A 12,507-nucleotide genomic window follows, 5' to 3' on the forward strand; every position below is an offset into this window, starting at 1 on the left:
GAACCAAGGGGCCTCGTAAAAACATCCGCGACCTGATTTGTGGAGCGGACATGAGACAGCTGGATAAGACCACTTTCAAGTTTCTCACAGACAAAGTGGAAATCGAGTTCAATGTGCTTTGTTCGTTCGTGAAAAACTGGATTAGCAGCGATATGCATAGCCGCCTTATTGTCACAGAAAACCTGAAAAGGTTCTGGAATTGAAATCCGAAGGTCCTGAAAAAGGTATTTTAACCATTGGAGCTCGGCTGTAAGGAAGGCAAGAGCACGATATTCTGCCTCAGCAGATGATCGGAAAACAGTCGGTTGTTTCTTGGATTTCCAAGACAACGGACTCGCACCAAGCATTGTGAAGTAGCCGGTGGTGGAACGACGTGTAATGGGGCAGCTGGCCCAATCAGAGTCAGCAAAACCCGAAAGTGTCAAAGAGCTAGAAGATGAAAGGAGGATCCTATGATTTAGAGTCCCCTTCAAATATCTGAGCACTCGAGTCGCAACATCCATATGTGCAGAACGGGGATGCTGCATAAATTGACTTAAATAATTCACCGAAAAAACGATATCGGGTCTTGTTACAGTGACGTAGAGAAGTCGACCATTGAGACGTCGAAATGAAGTGGGATCGTCTAAAGGTGTACCATCTGTAGGTAACAGTTTCAAATGTTGTTCCATAGGAAATAAACTCGGTTTAGCTCCGAGAAGTCCAGAATCACTTATAATGTCTAAAGTGTATTTCCGTTGACAGAGGAAAATACCCTTAGGGGCCCTAGATACTTCTAGGCCTAAAAAGTATTGAAGTCGTCCGAGATTTTTAAGAGAAAATCGTTTCTCGAGACGTTGTCGAAGGGAGTCAATTTTCTTGTTGTCATTGCCTGTAATGATGATGTCATCTACGTAGACAAGAATATAGATAGCAGTCAGACCATTAAAATAACTGAAAAGAGAATGGTCTGACGAAGATTGAGAAAAACCTTCCGCTTTTAAACCGGATGAAAATTTAGCAAACCATTGCCTAGAAGCTTGTTTCAAGTCATATAATGATTTGTTCAAGCGACAAACTCTAGTGTCACCTTTGCTGCTAAAACCTGGAGGAATGGTCATATAGACTTCTTTTTCCAAGTCTCCTTGGAGGAAAGCATTATTGACATATAATTGATGCAATGACCATCCTTGAATAGATGCAAGGGATAAGAGGACTCGAACAGTTACCAATTTGGCAACTGGAGCAAAAGTATCATGATAGTCGACACCTTCAACCTGGGTATACCCTTTGGCGACGAGGCGTGCCTTATAACGTTCGATAGATCCATCCGAACGATATTTAATTTAGTAAACCCACTTACAACCAATGGGTTTCTTTCCAGGTGGCAAGGAAGTTAGAGACCAAGTATTATTAGTCTCGAGGGCTGAAATCTCTTTAGTCATCGCCTCACGCCATTCTGGAGAAGCAGAGGCGATTTTGTAAGATTTGGGTTCTTCCGTGGTGATGACGGAAGTAAGAAAAGCCTTATGAGAAGGACTAAAACGATCGAAACTGATATAGTCGACCAGTGGATAAGGAGTGCGAGAAGATGTCGTTTCGGAACTAAAAAGAATATAGTCAGTCAAATAAGCAGGTGGATTCCTAGCACGAATGGATCGTGTAGGATTATCAGAGTCTTCGGCGAGAGAGTCAAGTGGTGAAGTGTCACTTGTAGTAGAAGGCAGAGAAGAAGCGGAAGCAGGAAAGTCCGGAGAAGATGCAATATCAGAAGCAGTTATATGCACCTCTACAAGAGATGGAGATAATTCCTCGCTGGAACCTGAGTGAGTTAAAGGCTCAACCAAAGTAGGAGGTGATGACTCTATAAAAGGCAAACAATGAGAATCAACCGAAGGCGAGGTCGAGGACTCGACCAAAGGTGGAGGTGGAAAATGTTGGGTCGCGGCGGAGACCGGGAAGTGTGAGGAAAAAACACAGGGTCATCCATAATATTCAAAGGAGTAAAGGTTTGCGAGTCAGAAGAAATGTCAATAATCGACTCAAAAGGAAATTTATTTTAAAAAAAAGTGACATTTCGAGAGTCATAGAGGGTTTTAGTCTCTAGGTCGTAAATAGTGTAACCCTTCTTTCCATAAGGGCAACCCAACAAAGATTCCTGGTTTAGCTCGCATATCAAATTTAGTAGTAGCTTTGACATTATCAGCAAAGCACAAACACCCGAAAACACGGAGGGTCGAGTAGTCTGGTGGAGTGTGGTAGGCCTAAAATAGGTCTATTCCCGCAAGTATACGGGGTCAAGTTATAGTATTTCTAATAAGATCGAGTATCGTCCCAAGGACAAGCTATTTTATCTAAATCTCAAATTAAACCCCCCTTTCATTAATTTTGATTTGTTTTTTTAAGAAACTATTTTAAAAAGAAAGCAATACTAAAAGACTAATAAGAATGAAATCAAGATGAGAAGAAGAATCTAGGGTTTTCGATTTCACCACATAAATGGACTACTTAAAACATGCATTAATTAACAAATCCCTTTTCTCATGTATAACTCAAAATCTAACATAATAAACTATTTAGATTTCGGAATATATTCTTTAATAACACAATTCAAAATCAAGAAAATGTATGATTGACTACCATATAAAACTAATTTCCTACACTATCATTCAAGATCTAAAAGGCATATCTCATCTAATAAATCAATAAAAGCATGAAATATCTAATTATAATACATGAATGATAATAAGGTTATAGAATCAACATGAAATGACAATCAATAGGCATTGAAGCTCAAAATAAGGATTCATTGATTTGTAACATATCTCAAAATAAGCCCAAATATGGGTTTCCTCTACACCCTAGATACAAAATTTAGCTATTCATGGAATCTAAAATAATATTCATTGAATTCATAAAATAAATGGAATTACAAAAGATTAATGGAAAGAAATCACCAAGAATGTTCCCAATCCATATTCCCATGTATTTCCATTTTGATGTCCAATTTAAGCTCCAAGTATCTCAAGAATATTGCTCAAAACTCCAAATAATAGCTTATTAGAAGATAAAAGAAGAGGAATTTAGAAGAGAGATAGAAGAAGAAGAGGTTTTAGAGAAGAAGGTACGAAGAAATTAGAAGCTTAGAAGAAGGTATTAGAAGGAGAAAGAAATTAGAAAGAAAAGATGAAGGTGGTAGAGAAAAGAATGGTGGCTAGGGTTTTTAGTTGAGAAGAGGAGGCTAAGAGAGGATAAGAAGTGGCTTAGAAATTAGGTAAGGAAGCCTTTGAGAGGGTTTGCAAGTCTAAGTTCTAATGGAGGAGAAAGGGATTTATTTATAGGGTTAGGGTTTGAGTTGGGGTTAAAATTGGTAAAAAAATGGAAAGCTGAGGGTCAAAATTGGAATTCTAGGGGTTAAAAGAACAATCTGGTCGGCGGCTAGGGTTTATAATGGGGTTCGGATGCTTTAGTGTAGCCGGGTGCAAGATAATAAGTTGAATCGGCCACAGAAACCGTCGGATTTGGAAGCGCGCGGATCTGGGCTGTTAAGAGCGTGACACGCGTCCAGGAGCACGGAGCTTAAACTGCTTCGGGTGCACGGGATAGTCAATAAAACACGGGACGCACAGGAGCCGTCCGATCTTGATGACGCGGGAGGTTGCGGCCAAGATTATAACGTGGGAGCGGGACTACTGGAGCAAGCTACGACGCGCTACACTGAATCAAGCTTATAAGGGTCACTTCGCTGCTGAGCGCTAGCACGGGATTTAGATGCACCAGCCTTCGTAGCGCGCCACGTGTCCGGTTGTACCTTAATAAAATGCGCCGGAAACACTAGATCGTCCACTTAGGTTGCATTTGGATGCTCAGCGCGAATACGGTAATTGGATGCACCAACCTTCATACCGAGACACGTGTCCCGCAGAATCCCGCGTGCCCGAATTTGCACCGTTTGTATCCCACCTGGTCAACAGAATTTGACCCATCTTTGACTTTGAATATTTCACTCATCCGGACTCCGATTTGACTTCCGTTTTCTCCTACGGACTCGTCTCGACCTCTACTTTTCAACCACGCACTGACCTTGGCCAAATTTCCAGAATGTCCTTGCCTCCAAATGACCAAAATACCCTTCATGCATCTTTTCCTCGTTTTTAACCGTTTTTCGCTCCTAACTCTCCAAAAGACACCTAATCAAGAAAACCAACCATTTTATTATAATAAAGACTCGAAATGAACTAACTCGACTAAATTAAACGACTCTGATGGGACATTTTCATGACCCATCAGAGTGTCATACAAAACCTCATAAGGTGACTTTAGAGATAAAATCAGAGTAGGCATCTGATTAATTAAGTAAGTTGCCATTTTTAAACACTCGCCCCAAAAACTAATGGGTAGGTTAGCTTGAAATCGCAAGGCACGAGCAACATCCAGCAAGTGCCTATGTTTGCGTTCAACGACCCCATTTTGTTGTGGAGTATGAACGCAACTGCGTTGATGGATAATACCATTTGACTGAAACCAAAACTGTAAGTCCTTAGTGAGAAATTCAGCTCCATTATCGGAACGAAAAGTCTAATTGGGCAGGTGGAACTGGTTGTCGAATCAGAAGAAATTGACTTAATAGTCTTTTGATATTGTTTAATTGTGAAATTAAAAAAATATTCTACATATTTCTTAGTCTCAGACTTGGACTGCATAAGGAATGTCCAAGTGTATCTGGAATGGTCATCAACTAAGGTGAGAAAGTATCGCTTATTTGTGAGCGAAAGAACGGGAAAAGGTCCCCAAATGTCATCATGAACTAATTGGAAAGGAAAAGTACTAACGGTGGTACTTTTATGAAAAGACAATTTAGTTTGCTTTGCTATAGGGCAAATTGTACAGTCATGCGTTGAGTCAAAGCGAATGAAATCAAAGCGTTGAGATAAGTGTTTGAGACGATCCAAACTAGGATGTCCCAGTCGTCTATGCCAAGGTCAATCGACTTATGGAAAGTAAGTGCTGAAGATTTATGCCGTAAAATGCATAGATCGCCAACTTCATCAGCCTGACCAATCAGGCGAGTAGTCACGGTGTCCGTAAAAACACATTGAGAAGGTGAGAAAGTCGCAAGACAATGTAGAGATTTACATATCTGTCGTACAAAAATCAAATTAAATTTGAAGTTTGGAATATGATAAACATTGCCGATATGTAGAGATTCGGAAAATACCACTGTACCGATATGTGTAACCAATAATGTGCTTCCATCAGGGAATCTGAACATAAACTGATGGAGGAGCAGGTTCATAAGAACTGAAATGTTGTAAAGAAAAACAGACGTGGTTTGAAGCACGACTGTCGATAATCCACGAAGTAGAGTGGATGGAGAGAATAGTTCCCGAGAAAAGTGTCGTAGTCGTAGGGCTAGGATTACCAATATTTGTGCCAGGGAAAAGAATCGTTCTCAATGAACAAGAAGGTATAGAAATCATGGGTCGGCAAAATTTAGTTGAAAAATTCGAGAGAATAACTTTTAAGAATTTTGTAATGAAGTCAGAACATACTGTAGTAATGTTTCTAAAAAAAGAAGAATCGCGATTGGAAAAATCGGAAATGTAAAAATTGAAAAATAATGAGAACAAAAGTAATGTTGTGTTTATAGTTGACAAGAGAGACATTGTCGAAATGCCAAAAAATTGGATGACGAGTAACAACCACAATGATGATGACATGGTAATTGTCGACAAATGATGCATTGTCGGAAATGTGTCTACAATTGACACAAAAATTAATATCGTAATTGATATCATAAATGTAGCCGACACAAGAATCACTGTGAGGTGGCTGGTGAATAGAAAAGGGTCAGTCAATGGCTTAATAAATGGCATCAAAAAAGACAAAAAGAGTCTTTTTTTTTTTATTTTTTTTTGTTAAGGATAGCCAAAAACAGTCAAAATGATTAAGGTGTGAAAGGAAAACAGTGACAAAAGGAAAACAGTGACAAATGAAAATATGTCACGAATGAGATGTATTCCAGCAAAATGTGACAAATAAAAGTATTTGTCGGTGCCGGAAAAGTCACGTAGGAGGACTAGCAGGCGCCAAGTATCTAGGGATAAACCTAGGTCGAAACTAGTGAGAGAAGTGACTGTGAAGTCGCTACTGTGAAGAAGCTAGTGAAAGAAAGTGTGGCTAGGGATAAACCTAGGTGGAATGGACCAAACGGAAATAAGATCGCTGCCGGAAAGTCACTATGAAGGTAAGTCGGTGGCAGAGGGTGGTGCCGGTGGTAGCCAAAGAACCCTTAGGGTTTGGTTGTAAAGAGTCTCGGGAAGAAGGAGAAAACAAAAAATGGCTCAACAGTAGCCGAATCCGATTTTGAATAGTCTGATTTTGATAAAAGAAAAGACGAAAACGAAGGAAATGAGGAAAATAATGATAAGATGGAAGAGATTATACTGACCTTTGAGTGCTAGGAGAGAGATAAGTTATAATGAACGACGAGAAATCCCAAACATCGAAGAAAAAAAATCCTTGTGCTCATGATACCATGTGAAAATAATAATAATAATAATAACTCCAACACAAACAAATTGAATCAAAGGTAATTATTGATTGATTGTTCATGTAATTATAGCTTTACAAAGGAGGAAATCAGCATAATGGAATAAACAACAATTAGGAAATCTAATCACAGATAAAGGAAACTAATATATTTATTTACAAAGAGGGGTTGATGAATTTGGAAGGAGATATTCCTTGTGCTGGATACGGTTGTTGATGATGGGAGGTGCCATTTGCTATGCGCATCTCCGAATATACCCCAAGCGTTGGGAGAGCAATGCCACCCCTCTACGAATATTTCTCTTTAGTTTTATCTCTCCTATGTTAAGAGGACTGAGGGGTCATCTGAGGGATAGACGGAATAGAAAAGAGATATGGAAACTAGGAGAGGGAGAGAGAATGCCATCCTAACTTGTCGTCTCTACTATTAATGCGAAGGGAGGGAGGGAGCTAGGAGTATGTACTGAAGAGTTTTTTGTGTCGAACTAGTGAAGAAGGGGAATGTCGAGCAATCTAAGGCCGTAGAATAGCTAGATTCTGCGAGAATAGTCCCACCCACATGGGGGAAAAGTAATCTAGTAACCAAGAATGTAACGTCTAGGTTCTTTTCACTTATGGTTGATTGGTTTTGAGGTGGATGCCCACAAATTTACCAAACGCATCATCACAAGTATTTGCAGAGGGAAGTGAAGATGAGTCCGAGCATTCAAAAGAGCGAAGAACGGTTGTCATTGAACAACTAACGCTTCAGTTGAGGATTTTCAGGGTTAACTTCAGGAAGTTCTTTGAGTACGGAAGTATTAAGTTTATACACAAAGAAGTATAGAACATGTAAACCTTGGTCCTTGGCAAATACTACAATCAAGAGAACCAGGAAGATAGAGAAATTAAACACAAACATGGGTATCAAATTCACACGTAATGAACCCAAAATCAAAGGTGAGTTTTTGTTGGTGGTCAGACTGTTTCTCTTTCAGTGAGAGTTGATCATCTAGTCAAGACTTCGACCGAGTGGCATAGTAGGTTTACTCTGTTAGATGTGGCCCAATTGGTGGTTGCCCCGTTTATTGGTTTTAATATATTGATCGTATAAAAATGCAATTTTTTCCTTAAAATTTACGTTGAGCGGAGATATATAGTTGATAAAAGAACTTGTCAATTATGAATATCAGGTGCGGATGGATGATGAATTTGAAGTTTAATAGCATCTCCAGTGCGAAACTATAAAACACTCTAATTGTCCCATGTGTCGAGTTTCAATTGGGAGTCTCTTTACTATATGACACAACCGAAATTTTCAATTTAAAAGAAATCTGAAATGCAACACTCCGAAAACATAAAATTTACTTAATTTTCTAGGTGGGTAATTTTCTTTGTAATATTGAGTGGAAAATTGAGGTCCTCAAGAGGCCAGAACCCCAAATATTGAGTTTCTTTTTGGAGCATCTTATAATTAAATGTTGACACATGCTAACTTATAACATTTCAGTTGCTATGTTCCGGATGAGCCGGTTACAGACAAGTCATCAAACCCCAACAAATGAAATTACAGAAAAAAATAAGGAAACCTATGACAACCTGAAGAACGAAAATCTCACTCTAATTAAGATTGCTCTGTTATTTGCATCGTTCTTACTGGTTACCATATCGATACATATTTGCAAACTACCATGTGCAAAATTTAAAGAGGTTTTGTATCATAGAAGTAATGAACCCAAAATAAGCATGTCTCCAAGATTGCTTCCATAATAACACCCCGCAGAAACCCCAAAAACCTGTTACAAATCCCAGTCCTGCACTTATACAAAACCACTTCGTCTCAAGCCAATCATCCTCCTCATCTTGTTTTCGTCCACCATATCCGGGCAGCTGAGCTTGTTCATCGCCTTTGCAGTTCTCGAGTGGAATACCACAGAGTTCAGGGTTGCCAACATAACTCAGTTCAGTAAAGCTTTGTAATTGGGTACTAGAAGGAATCTTCCCTGACAAGTTATTATATGACAAGTTCAAGTGATTCAGAGAATTCAAATTTGTAATGCTTTGAGGAATTACACCCGAAAGTTTGTTGCTTGAGAAATCAAGAGATTCCAATGTGCTCATCTTCCCTATTTTGGTTGGAATCTTTCCTGTAAAATGATTCTGAGATAAGTTCAAAAATCGTAACTCGTGAAGTGTTGTTAGATCTTGAGGAATCTCTCCGAATAAGTTGTTTCCAGATAGATCCATGGTTGTAACAAGCCCAAGAGTGTTTCTATACGCATATTCCTTTCCATTTGTTACAAGTGAAACAGTTTCTTCTTTTCCCCCAATGTTGATGCTAAAATAGTCCCTAGGTTTTTGCTTCAAAGTCATGGCACTTAAATTGCTGAAACATCTTGGAATTGATCCGGATAAGTTGTTATGAGCGATATCCAGAATTCGTAGTGAAGTCAGGTCACAAAGTGCTTCTGGAATACCACCACTGAACTTATTTAGACGCAACCTAAGAAGTATAAGCCCTGCAAAGTCAGCTCCCAGCCATGTTGATATGCTTCCACTGAATTTATTTTCACCAAGATCAATCGTTATTAACTTGGTACAGTTTCGCAATGACTGAGGTAGTTCACCGGATAGATAGTTATTACCCAAATGCAAGGATAGTAATCTAAATAAAGAACCAATAGAGCTTGGAATTTTTCCTGATAAGTTGTTATGAGAGATATCCAGTATTTGTAGTGAGGTGAGGTTACAAAGTGCTTCTGGAATTGATCCTGATAAGTTGTTATCAGCGATATCCAACGACTTCAAACTACTGGTGATACATCCAGATGAATTTACCAAAAATCCAGATATATCTCCAAGAAGTTTGTTTGCTCTCAAGTCTAATTCCTGCAAGTGGCATAGATTTCCTAAGGTATTTGGTATCTCCCCTTCAAAGTTGTTATTGGTTAAATCAAGGCTCTTGATTGAAGTCAAATAACCAATATCTTTCGAAATAGTTCCGTATAATTTATTATCACTTAGATAAAGTTCTTCAAGTCTAGTAAGATTATATAACCATGCAGGTAATAATGAAGAATCCATGTAATTAACAGAAAGATCGAGAATGGAAAGAGATGTAAAGTTTATGTGTGGAAGAGTTGGTACTATGGATGAATCTAGATTACAATAAAAAAGACGTAACTCGACTAAAGATGGGAGCATGTTAATCACATGTAGCCACTTATGACTTACCCTACTCAGGTTCACAAAACTCATGTCAAGATATTGGAGAGAAGAAAGATGAGAGAGCCATTGAAGATCACCAACATGTAGCAGGTTATTTCTACTATCATATTCGGTACTAATATCAAGAAAATGAAGATTGGATAAGTTTCCAAGTTCCTGAGGAACTATTCCACCAAAACCTGCTCTATGAAGATCGAGATATCTCAAATTATGGAGGGAGCCCAAGAAAGAAGGTATACTAATATCCTCAAATTCATTAAAACTTAAGTTTAAATAATATAAATGTTTTAATTCAAGCAGAGAAGAATTTAACTTACCACCTAGTGATAAGTCTTGAAGATGAAGTTCAACAACATTTCCCGTTTTTGGATTGCAAACCACTCTTGTCCAATTGCAACATTCTTTACCATCCCAAGTAGATAATATATTCTCCGCATAATAATAATTTTCATAATTTTCATCATAATATGAAGTATTTAGATGTTTTAAATCTGCTCCGAAGGCCAACAAAGCTTGTCTCTCCCTTTCCTTACAAACAAAACCAAAACTGAACTTGTTGTAATCTGGTCTGAATAAGCAAAATGCAGCAAGAAAGATCATTAGAGAAATAGATCTAGACTCCATTATTAAGTACTGAAATCAAAACCAGAAACTAACTCTGTTTTCAAATTAAATTGTCAATATATATATATATATATATATATATATATATATATATAAACACACACAAAATCTAAAGACCTTCTCTCGGTAATCAGTCTCAAGACTCGGCTTTTTTGTACAACCACTCAATTCATCGTGGGGCGTAGATATTAAGATGTCATGACCACAAAGAGAGTAATAAATAAGTATGGGTCCATCGAAACTTGCAAAGATTGGGACAATAAAATTAGTCGGAGACTTTTCTCATGTCTTCAGACTTTTCTACGTTGTTAAGTTTGATTATTAATCGGCCCTCTCGATGGGTTTGATTTGCCAACAACTGCTAGCTCAGTGTGTATCGCATTTACTCCAGAATTCCAAAGATTCTACGCTCGATTCACAATAGAGGGGGAATATATGATTTATTGGACTTGGGGTATTAAGGATATAAACAATGAAATATAGGGTAACATGTACGGCCCTTAGGGGGTATGAATGTGACCGAAACTATGACATTGTAAGGTATGACAATGACGGAAGTTTTTTCTTTCTGTTTGATAGTACTTCTTATGTCTTCTTTACGTAGAAATGTCAATGCTAGTCATAAAGACTCACCAATATTAGTTGTGTTTTCTTTCGTTCGTGTTATCTTAATAGAGGCATATTAGTACACCATTAGGCCGGGCGTGTTCAAACGGGCTTGACCTGTGTAGGTTTCCCCTCGATTTTTTGTTGTCGTGTCTTCTGTATGTAGAAATGTCAACTTTTTTTTTTGTTCAAAGCCCTCCGACAGTTTTTTTTTTGTTAAGGAAAGCCCTCGGACAACTTAAAAGAGTTAACTTGATAAAAAAAAAAAGGTGAAAGTTTTAACTTTTCAGGAAAAAAATGTGATGTAGTATGTTAAGTATCAAATATCACATGCTTGCAAGTTCATCCCTCTGCCTCTAATTTCTTTTCTTACGTTCGTATCAATGTATCATTATTACCCTTATGAATTTCGGAATCAATACTCGTGGTCGTAGTCTCTACCTTTAAGTTATTTTTTTTGGAAAAGTTACTCCTAGGTGTACATTTAGGTAGATTCTAATTCTTTTCAGTGAATGAGTCTTTCCAGATAAAAAAAATTTCAAAATGTTTCAGTAGTCCACCTATCTGATTGAGACTTACATGTATTGTGAGAGTACGATTGATTGAAGACTCTTTAAAATCTGTAGAATTTGCTGGCCCATTAAATTAAATTATGTTATTCAACCCTTTCAATGGGTTCTATTGAACTCATTATTTTCTCATTCTAATTTTTTAGTTGTTTATTGAAGTCTTATAGACTATTCCCAATAAACGTTTTAAGATTTTATCTTGTGTCTTCTTGTTTATATAGAAATTTCAATGCTAGCTAGTCCCCAAGACTTCTACTGATATTTATTGTAAAGTTATGAATGAGGCCAAACAGATTAAATTATTTGGATGCAAATTGACTTAGTTTGAATGAGTCCTTTCCACCATGGATAACTAAGTGCACTACCAGCTAATATCTTTTTTTGTGGTTTGATTTTCTTCCCTGCATTATCTTAAAAGAGAGTACAGACTAAATAGTACATAACACAAGTGATGAAGAGCGTGTTTGAAGGGGCACTATACGTGAAATATGCTTCGTGAACAACGATGGGTCCTCCAACAGGTGGGGAGAGAAGAAAAATGTGTGTAGTTACTAAAAACACGTATGTCGCTATAAGTTCATATCCCGATAAACTAGACCAGTGTCCCTATACCAACGTAGCGAGATAAAAGATAATCACAATTTGTCCAGATCCGGACGAGGTCTGGTCGCCAGACCTCTTGAAGGTCTGGAAAACCAGACCCTCCGGCGAAGAGGAACTTCCCTTCGCCGGGGATAGATAGAAATAGAGAGAGAGTATAGAGAGAGAGAAGAAAGAAGAGAGAGAAAAGAAAGGAGAGAAGAAGAAGAGAGTAGAGAGAGAATTTTTTTTTTTTTTAGGTTGAAGGTCGCCGGAAATATTTGCCGGTCGGCGACCTTCATCGGAGAAGATGATGAGGTGTCCGGTTTCGATGATGTGGATGAGAGAGAGGGAATGATGAGGTATCTTAAGTGTTTTTAGATTGAATTCT

General features: G+C 38.1%; 1 protein-coding gene across 1 annotated transcript in view; it reads right to left on the reverse strand.

Moving 5' to 3' along the window:
• Positions 1-8,218: 8,218 nt before the first annotated feature.
• LOC147558694 (receptor-like protein EIX1) overlaps positions 8,219-12,507 on the reverse strand; it is a 29,184-nt gene continuing 24,895 nt past the window's right edge. The window contains exon 2 of the mRNA XM_086659066.1: positions 8,219-9,196. Within this exon, the coding sequence (XP_086515192.1) occupies positions 9,099-9,196 (98 nt within the window). The 3' untranslated portion in view covers positions 8,219-9,098. The remainder of the gene's footprint in view (positions 9,197-12,507) is intronic.

This window comes from Eschscholzia californica, unplaced genomic scaffold (genome assembly GCF_041429995.1).
Source record: "Eschscholzia californica isolate CP2 unplaced genomic scaffold, dmEscCali1.0.p SCAF_2, whole genome shotgun sequence".
In the NCBI taxonomy this organism is placed as follows: domain Eukaryota; kingdom Viridiplantae; phylum Streptophyta; class Magnoliopsida; order Ranunculales; family Papaveraceae; genus Eschscholzia; species Eschscholzia californica.